The sequence below is a fragment of the Syngnathoides biaculeatus genome, chromosome 12 (genome assembly GCF_019802595.1).
Source record: "Syngnathoides biaculeatus isolate LvHL_M chromosome 12, ASM1980259v1, whole genome shotgun sequence".
Lineage (NCBI taxonomy): Eukaryota > Metazoa > Chordata > Actinopteri > Syngnathiformes > Syngnathidae > Syngnathoides > Syngnathoides biaculeatus.
Window position 1 is genome coordinate 6207530 of NC_084651.1, and position 14624 is coordinate 6222153.

Here is a 14624-nt window from a genome sequence, read left to right on the forward strand (position 1 = left end):
TGCACATATATTCCACCGGTCTCATTCTTACCTTTTCCGCTCGAGTGCCCCTTTGCGACCGTTAGAAAAAAAAAAAAATGCACAAATTAGTTGCATCGTCGTATAAACCGCAAGGTTGAAAGCGTGTGAAAAAAAGTCGCGGCTTGTAGACCGGAAATTACGAGACACGGTTTCTCGTCTTGAGGGAGCGACCACATAACTGCTCGGCCACTAGCGAGTGAGGATCCCGTTACCATGACGACTGGGGGTGGCAGCACTGAGAGTCTAGAATCTGCGAACTGCAAAAGCACACGCGATCTCCGACAAGACAGCATGCGTTCTGTTTTCCCTCATGGACGCACCGCGTCATTACCAAAGAAACGATTTATACTTGTCAATTACTCTGGGGACAGGTAGCGGACACAACAATTCACACAAATAAAAATGCAGCGGGTGAAATAGGTCAGAAATACAAATCTAAAAATAACAATTAGATTTACTGGGTACAAGTCATGATTCCATAATACAGTCCCCTTTTGACTGCTGTTTATATGACTAATAACCAAGACTAGCTAGCTCTAGTCTCACTAAGCTAACGTCAGCTCTAGTGTAGGCAATGCTAACGCACTCAATCCGTTTCTGTCAAAAGATCGGTGCCATTAACCCGAGCAACAGAAAAATCAGGCTCAAGCGTAGTTGGATAGGAAGGAAATGGACCATCTCGCATAGCTAAATAGATTGGAAATCAAACGCTATTTGTCACCACTGAAAGGGTAGGCTTATGCTAGTTTGCCGACATTTAGGCCACATCTACCATGAGCAAGGTTCAGGCAGTTTAAAATTTATTTCTCGCCTGAATTACATCCCTCAATAATCAGAACTGTAATCACTTGAATTTCCACATTGTCTATTTTGGAATCAACCTACCTGCTGAAAAGTAATTTACTGCTAGCGATGGGTGTCCATTCCTTGCGGTTCAACCCGCGTAGCACCTTTTCAGATGACTCCTCATTCAAGCCATTTAGCCCGGTTTCTCAAGTTCTCCGATGTCTGGCAAATGACGTCAAACGGCGTCTTGCTAGCTGCACCATCTGAGAACCAGGAAGAAGTTGTGGCGTCATGGTACCATTTTTCCCCGCCAACTGTTGAAAAAGCCACGGAAACCGAGCTTTTTTTTTTTTTTTTTTGTCCATTAAACCGAATTCTTCGCCGTTTGTCCCCAACGCAGGCGGGAGGGCAATCACATCATTTAACGGCAGACAGCGCTTTTATTGTCTGTTATTGTTTGTACCGTATCGGATTCCCACAATGGATCGCCATATGAAGTAAAACCCTCTTACGTCGGGACCATTTCATTCATTTTCCGCCCCCCACATAATGGACCGAATTGATTAGCGAACCCTCTCGCGCTCAGGAATCCCGAGGATGAGCAGACCTACGCGCGCGGCCGACGACGCGTGGTCTCCCGGGACACGCGCTAGGCTGAATTTGATGAAAAAAAGCCCCTCACCGGCGTCTGTCTTCACTCGGGAAAAGTACAAACAATCAATTTGGTCCAATTAGCCTGCCTTCAATCACGCCATTTTTCTCAAAGGATGTTTGTTTTTGCGGATCCGCGAGACGCTCGCGGTTCGATTTTCTCCCGACGTTTGCCGAGCACCTCGGTTTCCTCTGCCGGGCCTAAATGAAATCCGTGCAAATGGATTGATTTGGAAAATTCTGCGAGTTCCCGCGATGCTCTTAATGTGCGAGAAAATGACGTTAATGAGCTGGTTAATTCATGATGGCCGGCGGTCGTGGGAATTACTTTGTGCTCCTTGCGACTGAACGACTTTGGCAACAAAGGCGCTAAAAGGCCGGCGAGATGAGCCAAGATTCGAGCCCGGCTTTTGGTGTCTGATAAAAGCCACAAATGCATTAAGGCTAGCTGTGAATCTGCTTTATTTACAGTACATACATCCATTTTATTTAGTTATTAATAATTAATTAATAACAAAAGTGCAACCTAAAACTATGATCTATTTTTTTGGGTAATTATGGGGGGGGACTACACGATGTAGTAGTGTTGAAAATAAATCGATCATCTAATCAACAACTGTTTTGATTTAATCATAGATTCAAACAATATTTGATAGTGACAACCGTACACTGTATATTTTATGTTTGTTACTTCTCTGAAAGTGTCTTACTCACGATACATCCTCGATAAAGTGATATAACCGCCATAACTGCGTGATAATGACAATCACAAATGCAATTTTCCAGCACTCCCCGCGACAATCGCGAGGATGAGCGGCAAAGAAAATGGACAGATGGATTTTATTTTGTATCCTATCATTTATTTTGGGAAGGCGATTTCCTAATTCATCTCATGTTCCATCTTTGATCCGAAACCCAAATGTCTTCAGTGTACCACCTCGCTGTTCCAATGCAAGTACTATGGAGGAAACTCAACACATATATAATACATATACACATACATATATATACTGTATATAGAGTAGATTTTTGCAGACATGGTGACCTAAGGTCGTTCGTGTTCTGTTGGGGCAAAAAAAAAAAAAAAAGGCTTCCTGTGGTTCCTCTGTGGTTTTTAGCTTGACTGCATTCTGAACCCGCTGTGATGGGTTCGAGCCGCACGTTTGAACGCGGTCATGTTTAATTCAGTCCGTCTCCGCTTGCTCTAACGAACCTGAAGTCAGCTGACGAGGAGACGGGCGTTCGCCTCGATCGGATCTCACGACATTCGCACGTTGACACCTTTGGAGTGACTCGCTAGTCCTCCGCTTTTCAGCCAAAAGGTCCCTCGCGCGGAATGTTTACCCATACGTGTACCGTACCAAAGCTTATGAGTATTCATGAGAAATGTAAATATTGTGAAGCTTTGCGGACGCCGCCAAACGGTACGGCAAATAAAGTATCAGTGGGTGTTTTGACGGATCCATCAATCACTCGTATCGGCTCTGGTGGGTGGGGGTGGGGGTGGTCCCCTGGAAATTAATTTAGAACCTCGAGTCGCCCGCCTCTGCTTCCGGCTGGAAAACCGTGCGGAAGTCGCCGCTCGCCGTCCTTGGAGAAAAGGGGCAAAAGCACAATGGGAAGGTCTTTTCCTCCCATTTTTTTTTTTTTTTGCCTCCCGACTGGCCAATTAAAGAGAAATAATATTTGAAGGGGATCCATAATGAGGCTTTACCGGTGCGTTGGGGGCAGAGTGAGCAACAAGTTCCATTTGAAGCGAGTTATTCGAGAAAGTGCACCAGCATTTTATTAATAGCCGTATTGCGCTACGCGCAATATGAATCATAGCTAAATTGCGGGCCGCGTAGGAGAAAAAAAAAAAAAAAAAAAAAAAGTGGCGTTGAGATGCCTCTCACGTCCCACCAAAAAGCACTTTAAAAATTTTTGTTTTGGGGGGGGAAAAAAAAGGATTGATGGATTTTTTTTTTTTTGTTGTTGTTGTTGTTGTTGAAAGATTTGATTTGGTCCAGCAGTCATCGCGGCGCGGCGCATGTGCTGCCTGCACGCCGGGATGTTTATGTAAGAGCGCTCGGATGAGCGGCTGCGACATGCTTGTTGCCATGGAGGCTTTCAGCCCGCGGGGGTCAAAGGGCACATGACTTTGACAGGCCTTTAATGTTTTCTGTTTTGTGTGTGTGTGTGTATTCCTCGCCGGAATTGTGACGCAAGTGAGAAAAGCTGGCGAAGAAAGAGGAAAAAAAGAGATAGACCAGAATAGAATATTTGGATAAACGGATGAGTTAAAACCAACCGCTTGGAGGGTGCACGGGGAGCCCATCTTGAAGAAAATGATTGGTTGACTTTCCCGGGGCAAAAGCTCCCCCTTTGCGCACATCAATAAAACATAAACATGAATAAATGCACTGCATTTGCACTCGCCGGGTTCTTACTTAATTTCATGTTTGCAAGTGAGCGAAGAGATGCACGGGAAACGCTATTTACCTGGAAGCTTTTCGGAATTATACCGGGAGCCGGTCTTTGGTCCCGTTTGTCCCCCTTTATTTGCATAAAAAGCCCTGGCCGCTGCACAAACGCGTAGTTTTTTTTTTTTGTGTGACTAATTTGGCTTCATTTGTCGTGTTATTTTGCGGCACTGGTGATGCGCCCCGCTCCCATTTGCATATATATAGTAGCGGGTCCCCATCGACTGCGTCCGCGGTTCCCGAGCACATCAATAACAGGGGAAGACGTGGAAACGGTCTCCGGCGAAGTACTCTTGATGTTTCCACTCAGGGACAAATCACGCAAACAGTCATCTGCCTCGCTAGTCTGCCGGTCTCCGAGGTAGCTCTTTGCTGACCCAATTCAGGGGGGAGGGGGGGGGTGTCGCCTTTTGTTAATGAGCCAGAAGCGCAAACATGACGGCAGATAGGGACGGCGAGAAAGACCCTCAGTGTTTTTAGTTTTTTGGCTCCACAACCAACTTTGCACCACGTCCGATTAAATCCCCGTAATGGAAAGCCATAAACGTTACAGTTAATCCGCAATAAATGAGTTTGCCACTCTCGGATCAATCAATCTTGACTCGGGTTAAAGATGATGAGCCACACGAGGAAGTTATGGGAAAGAGTAGTGGAGGGTAGATTCGGGACAGAAGTAAGTATCTGCAAGCGACAGTACGGTTTCATGCCTAGAAAGAATACAACAGATGCACTATTTCCCTTGAGGATGCTCGTGGAAAAGTACAGAGTAGGTCAGAAAGAACTACATTGTATCTTTGTTTATCTGGAGAAAACCTATGACAGAGTACCAAGAGAGGGACTGTGGTACTGCATGCGGAGAAATATGTTAGAATAGTACAGGACAAGTATGAGGGAAAGCAGAACACCAGTGAGATTTTCCATTGGTGTGTCAGAAGAACTTAAGGTGGAGGTGGGAGTGCATCAGGGTTCCGCGCTGAGCCCCTTCCTGTTTGCGGTAGTCATGGATAGGGTGACAGACGAGGATAGACTGGATTCCCCCCAGACCAAGACGTTCGCAGATATCGTGATCCTCAGTGAAAGCAGGGAGAAGGCGGAGGAACAGTTAGAAAGATGGAGGCACGCACCGGAAAGGAGAGGATTGAAGATTAGCCGAAGTAAAACGGAATATATGTGCGTGAATGGGAGTGAAGTTCTCGAGAGAAGCGATAGCGAGGGCGGATGACTTCAAATACTTCGGGTCAAAAAATCCAGAGCAATGGTGAGTGTGGTAAGGAAGTGAAGAAATGGGTCCTAGCGGGGCGAAACTGTTGGCGGGAGGTGTCTGGTGTTCTATGTGACAGAAGAGTATCCACCAGGATGAAGGGCAAAGTTTATAAAACAATGGTGAGGCCGGCAAGAAGAAGAAGAACAAGAAGAAGAAGTGACGCGGCAAGTAGACAAAACGATCAACAGCCCTTTCCTCTCCGTCTCAAAGCGTAGGCACTTAGCCCCCGACATCACAGCCGTTTAAGCGAATCTATACACCAAATTGATTCCGAATCCCCCCCACCGCCGGCAGACATGACGCATTTATTTATGCAAATGATGATCTCCCAGCGCGATTGGTTAATTAACCCGTAATGTGGCCAGTCCCGGCCGAGCGCACGGGCCGCGTTTGAAGGCTGCAGCGGCGGGTCAATTGGGTTTTTAACGTCTCCAAAGCCGCCTTAAAGACGCGTCTTTTGTTCCGCCGAATGCGCCGCGGCTTTTTTTTTTTTTTTTTTTTTTTTTTCCCCCTCCCAGCCGCCCGCTTTAATGAGTCGCTCAGCGGGTCCCGCAAGGTTAATGTGTTTAAACTAACTGTAATTGAGCTTGTGACCCATCTTCCAGGCTTTATGAAATTTAGCCCTGATATGCCATGTTTCTCCTCCTCGATTGTTATTCCAACTCCCTCCTTCCCTCCAGCCTCTCTCTGAACCCCCAACAACCCCCCCCCACCACCACTTCCTCGGCTGAGTTATGATCATCCCCACGGGGTGGTCTTTTATAATACCATTGGAGTGACAATAATGTGTTTGCACACCATTTCACTGCGCCCTCTGCGCCTCGGCAGCCTTTTTATGGGCCACAATTCTGGTTCCCCAGAAACCGCGTCGTCCAAAAGAACACGCGCGTACTGGACGTCCTCCAATTAGCCAACCGCGTCACGTTCCGCTAACAGACGCAAGCGTATGAAAAAGCATCGCGGAGCCATTTTCATTGTTCACTGAACAATTATGTTTTGCGCAGACTATTTTGTTTAATTTTTTTTTTTTTTGTGGTTGTCATTCCAAATGAGACGCGTTCACGTACATGCAACTCGCGCGTGGATTCTGTTCACGTGCCAGCACGCTGACGTTAAGTCACAACACGAGCCAGCCTTGTCATTGTGATACACACCGAGATGACACCTTAGCAGAGGAAGATGTGTGGCAGCCGTGTAGAATTAATTGGAGCCGGGTCGCAAACGTGGCCAATTTTAGGTAATGTTTTTCCGAGGATAATCTGTGACACTGCTGTCTAACCCTCGCCTGGTGGATTGTCGTTCTGCTTTGTGTCGATTGCCAAAATTTGACTTCACGTAAAAGCGGGCTTCAGATATGCTGCCCGCTCAAATCAAGTGGGAAAAAAAAAAAAAAAGGAATGTCACCCTCTGTAATGAACTTTAAGTCGTTTACTGAAAAGGACAAGCAGCCAAACACACAAATACAAAATGGGAACACTTGCAAGGAGTGTGGAGCTGACACTAAACACGCAGACTAGTTAGATGTGGTTAAACCAACTTGACTGACTCCGGCAACGGTACGGGCCTGGACCCAAATGCAGGACTCCGAGACGAGGGCATGATGTTACGCGTAGTTTTATTCAAAGCGGTCCGAGAAGGCAGAGGCACAACAACACTTGGCCATAAGCAAAGTCCAAAAACATGAAGCGAGGTCTGATGACTAGGACACAAACTTGGAAACATGAACTAAGACGGGACTAAACAATGGTGCGGAGGGTAGCTCACACTACACTTTCTGGCAGTGAACGGAACTCACTAACTCAAGGCAACGAACTGGCAAATGCCAGTGACAAAACTCCAACTTAAATACTTGAACTAATCACTTCGCCTCCTGCGAAACGGCTGTGATCGTTGACAGGTGTCTGAGATGAGACCCCCACAAGGCCAGGCCACTCCCCTCTTGGCCGCGGTCCATTCTTGCTCATGACAAACTCACACGTTGTGGCTCAGTCGGCCAATTCCCGCTTCAACGCACAAATACAAAGCTGTAAAACTTCCGTGTGTCTTTAAGCTTAATTACTAAGGCTCAGGCTCACCCTCCAAATCTCTTATTTTCTCTTTGTATTCCAAGGAACAGAATCCAATCGTGACTTCCTTGTATTATTCCGAAATCACACTCCAACAAATGAATAATCCAATGTGATTATTTGAAGACTGTTCATTTGAACTGTAACGAGAGTAGCAGGTTTTGGATGAAGCTTCTCTCTCTTTTTCTTCTTCTAATTTTAAAATGTCTTGCTTTAACCAGGATCCCTCGGCGTAACATGGCCAAAGTTGGAGGTGATGGAAATCCTGGCTGCCTTCTTTCTAGCTAGCCGGGTGGCGACCTAGCCAGGCCTTCATAGCTTGTCAGGAAATCGGCTTCAATGTGTAGGGTCAACTTTCCCACGTTCATCCCGCCGCAGTTCACCTCGGTGACAGCTCCCTTTCAGTTTCGGTTGGGAAAACTGTAGTGGAAATCCTCGAGACTAGATTAATGTAACGAGTTCTCTGCAAAGGGTTACACTGGAGCTACAATGCAAAAACATGCGCAGAAAGTGGAGGCATTGAGTCCAAATGGTGCCGGCCGTAAGCAAATGTTAAAAATCATGAAATGGTTTGGGGTTTTTTTTTTTTAACTAAATGACGTGCTGCGGACTTTGTATCAGTCCGTTGTGGTGAAGAGGGAGCTAAGTCCAAAGCCGAAGCTCTCTATTTACCAGTCCATCTACGTTCCTACTCTCACCTCGGGGCACGAGCTGTTGGTTGTGACCGAAAGAACAAGATCCCGGATACAAGCGGCCAAAATGAGTTTCCTCCGTAGGGTGTCCGGGCTCTCCCTCAGGGATAGGGTGAGAAGCTCAGTCATCCGGGAGGGGCTGGCGTTGCTCCTCTGCGTTGAGAGGAGCCAAATGAGGTGGCTGAGGCATCTGATCCGGATGCCTCCCGGACGCCTCCCTGGTGAGGTGTTCCGGGCATGTCCTACCGGAATGAGACCCCAAAGATGACCCAGGACGCACTGGAGAGACTATGCCTCTCGGCTGGCTTGGGAACGCCTCGGAATCCCTCCGGAAGAGTTATAAGAAGTGGCTGGGGAAAGGGAAGTCTGGGTATCCCTGCCAAAGCTACTTTTGAAGAGAATGGATGGATGGATGGATGGATGGATGGATGGATGGATGGATAAATGAGGGGTGGCAGCTGTTGTAGATCATCACTATAAAGTAAGCAATATGTTATTATTTGATTTGTTGTAATTCACAGGGTGAAGTTGGAAAAAGCTCCTGGGGGGGGGGGGGGGAGATTACCCCTGCTTGCCATAATGATCCGGACAAAATCTCTGGGACAAGTTTGTTTGGGAAAAATGCCTGCGAATGACTAAAATGACATGAAAATGGAGACTGAAGGGGAGGAAAAAGGCTTCTCAGACATGTTTTTTTTTTTTTTGGTTGACTCATGATAGATGTTCCTACCAAATTTCCTGTTGAGAAATTAAGCTAACTTTGGGACCTGAATCCCCCCCGGTAAAAAATGATTTCCAAGAGCTCCTGTCGGAAATTGCACGAGATAATGCGACTCTCCACTCCCCACCTAACAAAACGATGCCCTCACGTTGCAGGTGATCCTGATCCTGACCAAGCTGTACGACTTCAACCTGGGCGCCGTTACCGAAAGCTCTCTGTGGAGGTACGTCCCCGAGAAATCCGATCAAGACGGCGGGCCGCCGCCGCCTCTAATTAGATAAACGTGTAAAAACACAAAGCTGGGGAAAATATATTCATGGACATCCGGCGTGATTTATAGCGCGCTCGCCAGAGTATAAAGAATGAAGATACATTGCTAGCCTGTATGATGTATGTTTTAATAAAAGCACCCAAGCTATACTCAGCAGTATACACGGGTAGATTTTTCTGGTATGTGTACTTTACTAATTTTGCATTTTACGACATTAGTACACAGTGAGAGTACTTTTGTCAACCCTCACGATTCAAAACACTTTATTTCCGAGAGACACCGGGTACTACTCTCCGACTGACTTAATAAACTACTTGAAAATACCGTGACTTGTCAGAAGTCGTGAGCGTCCAAAAAATGAGGTTTGCGTGGAGATGGTAACGCAGTAGCAGCAGATGGATAGCAGGAGAGGTTTTTTTTTTATTATTTTTATCCATTTGCACATTAACTTTGCTAGCGGGACTAACAAAAAAAAAAAAAAAAAAAGTGTCTGCTCAACATGGTGACCGCATTGCCTGCTGCTACCAGCACTTCACACACACACAAAAGCAAAACATTCAAATTTCATTTCAAGTCATGCAAGCACGACATTGCTGGTGTTCAATGACAGTTCAATTTAAAAAAAAAAAATGATTTGATATGAACATAGAGGTTTAGGATTGTGGGTAGAAAACCGTGAAAAAAAAAAAAATAAAAAAAAAACAAAAACAAAAAAACAAAAAAAAAAAAAATCACCCACGCCAGTCTTAGTATTGGAGAAAACAACGGCTGACTATTTTAATATGGAAGCCGTGCAGCCACATCGGGGACAAAAAAGAAAGAAAAAAAAAAGATTAGAATTAGGATTCTGTAATTATAATTTAAATGATGTGATTTTCATGAATTTATTCTGGGAGATATTCGATGAAACATTATTTTTCCACAATTTAAAAAGGTTCCCAGGTATCTTGATAACATGTAACGTGACGCGCTTGTAAAATCTATATCTTAAAACATAACAAAATGGAATGACATTAACTGATTGCCTCTATCCATCCATCCATTCATTCATTTTCTTAGCTGCTTATCCTCACGAGGGTCACGGGGAGAGCTGGAGCCTATCCCAGCTATCAACGGGCAGGGTACACCCTGAACTGGTTGCCAGCCAATCGCAGGGCACATGGAGACAAACAGACGCACTCACAATCACACCTGGGGGCAATTTAGAGTGTCCAATTAATGGCGCATGTTTTTGAGATGTGGGAGAAAACCGGAGTGCGCGAAGAAAACCCACGCAGGCACGGGGAGAACATGCAAACTCCAAGTTAAGGGTTAGGGTTAGGACAGAGCGAGACTCAGCATCTCCCGGTCGAAGCCGGGAGAAGAAATGCACGGTCGTTCCTTCTGAAAGTCTGAGACCAAGTGTCAAGTATCGGATATCCCTTGTGCACTTTCTAATAAAGTTGCATTTTTGACGAAATTGTCTTTGTTTCTTTAGGGTTAGGGTTGGGGAACTGCAGTCATGGATAACTGGTTAGTCTGCGCGTGTCTGTGATCTCCAGCAGCTCCTTGCGAGTGTTCTTATTTCATAATTGTTTGTTTTTGACTCTTTATCCTGTTCCATGAACGAATGAACGTGCACGGGCGACTGTGGCACTCCTTAACTCATTCACTGCCATGGACGTCGATTGTCGTCAAATCGAGTACAACAATTCACTGCTACCGACTGAAGTCAGTCGATCTTTGAAGTACATTTTTCAACTCATTGATGTGTACTAAGGCCTCACACAGGTTTTGTGTCTGAAAATGGCTGGCTCAGAGTATTCGCAACACCACCCCTCACTTCACCCGAGCAGGGGGTTATATCTGAATCTCGCTCGTTTACCCCGATTCAGTTTTAGTTAGTGCAGGAACCGACCACCATCATGCTGACATGTCTGGTTTGCTATCAAAACCTTTCCCCAATGAGGCAACCCTTCGTCATACAGAACCGAGTCACTACTATAGTAATTGTGTCATGTGGTAATTATAGTGAAGGGGAGATTTTTGTGTGTGCGTGTGTGTGTGCGCGCCAGTCAGGCTCGTAAATAAGAATTCATTTCATCAAGGATAATAGAACAGAACTGAATCCAGTCTCTTAATAGTCCTCTCTCATTTCCACCCTCGCCTTCTCACCGACTGAAGAGAACTCAATTTCGCCGCGAAACACATCAGTCCGCAGAGTTTCAAATTAATATCTGTTTCACCGGAGGCGCCGCCGAGATTTACACTCAACTTGACGCCTTTTCAAAATCCGCCGTATAGCGAGCCGGGGTTGGGGTCTTCCATCACGCCTCGCGCGTGTCGTACCCCGAAGTCATCGAGTGGGCACCTAAGGCACTTAGTGCAGATAAAAAATAAAAAAAAAAAGATATGTTCTAGGGGGGGAGGGGGGGGGGTTAGTGGGCATGTATGTTTTCTGTGATAAGAGTATAAATGATTAATGGTCACAATAGCTCGCAGCAAGTCGGTGGCGACGTGCGCGATTTTGGGATCGATGTGGCAACCTGGAGAAGTCCTCTTCTGTTTTCAGACGACTGCCTCCTTTCCACTAAATCAACATCGCCATGCAATAACATCACATAAGACCGGCGTCCCCCCCCCCCCCAACCATCTCCCCGCCCCACAGCTCATTCCGACGTGGCAGCTGAAAGCAGCACTTAGGCCCCACAAATGTGTTTAGGGGGTAAGTCTGAAAACAATGTCAACAGCAAATGGGACACTTCAGATTAATGCACAGACAATGATAGCAGGCATTGCTCGGGTATCTATCCAATTATGTCGCAAAATTATATTTGTAGGCACTCAGGTGGAACGGAGAGTGGGGATTGGTGGTGGCGACGGCGGTAGTGGTGGTGGTGGTGGTGGCGGCGGTGGTGGTGGTGGGGAGTTATGAGGATTGGGATGACAAGCGCATTTACCCTTGTCATGGATGCGTGCACAAGGAAGCGACTCGGAGAAGTGACAGCAACGTGTGACCGATCCAAACCCAAGAGATTATTTCGCGTCGAATACTTTCAGCATGTCACCAATCGAAACCAAGAAGCAGTAAAAGCCGAACCTTGAGGGGTGACGATGTTTGGCGTCCCTCCCGACTGAAATGTACTATCGAGCTAAACAAAGCCCAAGTTTTATCCCTATAAACATTGTAAAATAGATATTGAAATGAAAATAATAATATATAACATTACTCACTTCAATGTCCGTACAAAAAAATAAATATAAGCGGAGAGGGCATCATCCATGTGTCCATGTGGTCGCCATATTGGCAGATATGATAAAAGAGAGAGAGAGAAAAAGAAAGAATACTGGACAAAATATTGGATAAAAAATTAATAATTTGGGAGAAAAAAAAAACATAGGCTCAGCACAGTAGAGCAACTGGTTAGAGCATAGGCCTCAAAATTTTGAGTTTGGGGGTTCAAATCCCAGCCCCACCTGTGTGGGTTTTGCATGTTCTCCCTTTGCCTGTGTGGGTTTTTCTCCAGGCACTCAAGTTTCCTTAATGCAGCCATCCATTCTCTTCGCCGCTTATCCTCACAAGGGTCGTGGGAAGTCCTGGAGCCTATCCCAGCTGGTGGGGTTACACCCTGAACTGGTTGCCAGCCAATCGCAGCGCACATCGAGGCAAAACCGTCGCACTCACAATCACACCTGGGGGCAATTTTAGAGTGTCCAATTAATGTTGCATGTTTTTGAGATGTGGGAGGAAACCGGAGTGCCCGGAGAAAACCCACGCAGGCACGGGGAGAACATGCAAATTCCACACGGGCGGGGCCGGGATCAAACCCAGGTCCTCAGAACTGTGAGGCCTACGCTTTACCAGCTGCCCCACCGTGCCACCGCCCAAGGTTCCTCCCACATCCCAAAAATATGCACCATTAATTGGACACTCTAAATTGCCCATAGGTGTGATTGTGACTGTCGTTTTCCATCTCTTTCTGCCCTGCGATTGGCTGGCAACTATTTCGGGGTGTACCCCGCCTCCTGCCTGATGATAGCTGGGATAGGCTCCAGCACTTCCGCCACCCTTGTGAGGATAAGCGGCTCCGACAGCGGACGGATGGAAATATATACACCGTCCACAGAAAACGCTAAATCCCTTGACGTTAGCTGAACTGAGCAATATTTCACATCCACGTTTCAGCTTTTTGACATCAGACGGGTTTTCTCCAGATGTTTTCTCATTGTCGGGTCAACCTGGGCACAAACGGAGGTGGACACGCTCCTGAATTCTAATTTCAAAAATACAAACCGCGGAATGTCTGACTGCACATTTTGAGTGGATGTGCGGTTTTGTTTTTTTGTGCGCAGGTCCAGCGACTACGGGAGCACGTACACCAAACTCAACGACAAAGTGGGCTCGAGGACCGTGCTGAGCTATCTTTATGTCTGCCCCACCAACAAACGGAAGGTCCTCACATCCTCGCTCTCTCGGTTTTGTTTGTTTGTTTTTAAACAACTAAGCGACTGAGAACTAGAGTGGGCTAAATCCATTTTCGCCCTTCATTTTTGCAGAAGACTAATTGAAACGTTCATGGCTGCTTTAAAATACCAATACTGTATTAAATGGAAGTTGATGAATAACATTCATATTTACATCCAGATGAAGTAAGACCAGTGTAAAAAAAAAAAAAAAAAAACAGGACTTACTTTCTGAGTCTTCTTTCGACCTCTGAAGCTCTGGTTTCAGACCTGGTTTCACGGGGCAGCCATCTTGGAAATGGGACTCGGCTGATCAATTGGGGAAAAGTGCCGAGTGCAATTATGGACGGCCCCCCTTATGCGCCAAAATTGGTCCTGAGTAAATCATTTAAGTTGTTTTTTTTTTTTTTTAATAAGAAAAAATTACAGACAATAATGTTATGTAGCGATGCAAATGAGAACAATTATGTAAAAAATTGAACTTATACCTGATTTATAAAATTGTTCGCCTTTTCATCCTTCTAGGGAGGCCCTACAGCGCAGTGGTTAGAGCATCGGTTTGGTAGACCAGAATCCGTGAGTTCGTATCCCACTCGGGCCGCCGCTCCCTGAGCGAGGTTGCAAAAACTGTGCCAAACAAATATGAGCGTTGCGTCGTACTGGACGCTAACGGGATAAGCCGAAAGAAAACTAACTGTCATCAGTAAGAAATACCTTTTCACATGCAAAAAAAAATTAAATCCCTGTCATTTTCATGTAGAATAATCACCTAGATTTATTCATCCATCCATTTTCTTGGCCACTTATCCTCACGAGGCTCGCGGGGAGTGCCGGAGCATATCCCAGCTGTCAACGGGCAGGAGGCGGGGTACACCCTGAACTGGGTGCCAGCCAATCGTGGGGCACATGGAGACAAACAGACGCACTCACAATCACACCTAGGGGCAATTTAGAGTGTCCAATTAATATTGCATGTTTTTGTGGTGTGGGAAGAAACCGGAGTGCCCGGAGAAAACCCACGCAGGTACGGGGAGAACATGCAAACTCCACACAGGCGGGTTCAGGGATCGAACCCGGGTCCTCAGAACTGTGAGGGCAATGCTTTACCAGCTGCGGCACCGTGCCGCTCACATAGAATTACATTGATGTCATTTTAATTGATAATGGTTAGCAATTACGCTAATAAGCAAATGAAATGGCAAAAATATAAACCAAGTCATTTTCAACTTAGTAGTCACAGTCGTCCG

At 46.0% G+C, this 14624-nt stretch overlaps 1 protein-coding gene across 1 annotated transcript in view; it reads left to right on the forward strand.

The window, feature by feature from the left end:
* The window catches only part of sorcs3b (sortilin related VPS10 domain containing receptor 3b), a 63657-nt gene that overhangs the window by 12415 nt on the left and 36618 nt on the right, over positions 1–14624 (forward strand). Inside the window, exons 2-3 of the mRNA XM_061837741.1 lie at positions 8819–8886; positions 13267–13366. Of these exons, the coding sequence (XP_061693725.1) occupies positions 8819–8886; positions 13267–13366 (168 nt within the window). The remainder of the gene's footprint in view (positions 1–8818; positions 8887–13266; positions 13367–14624) is intronic.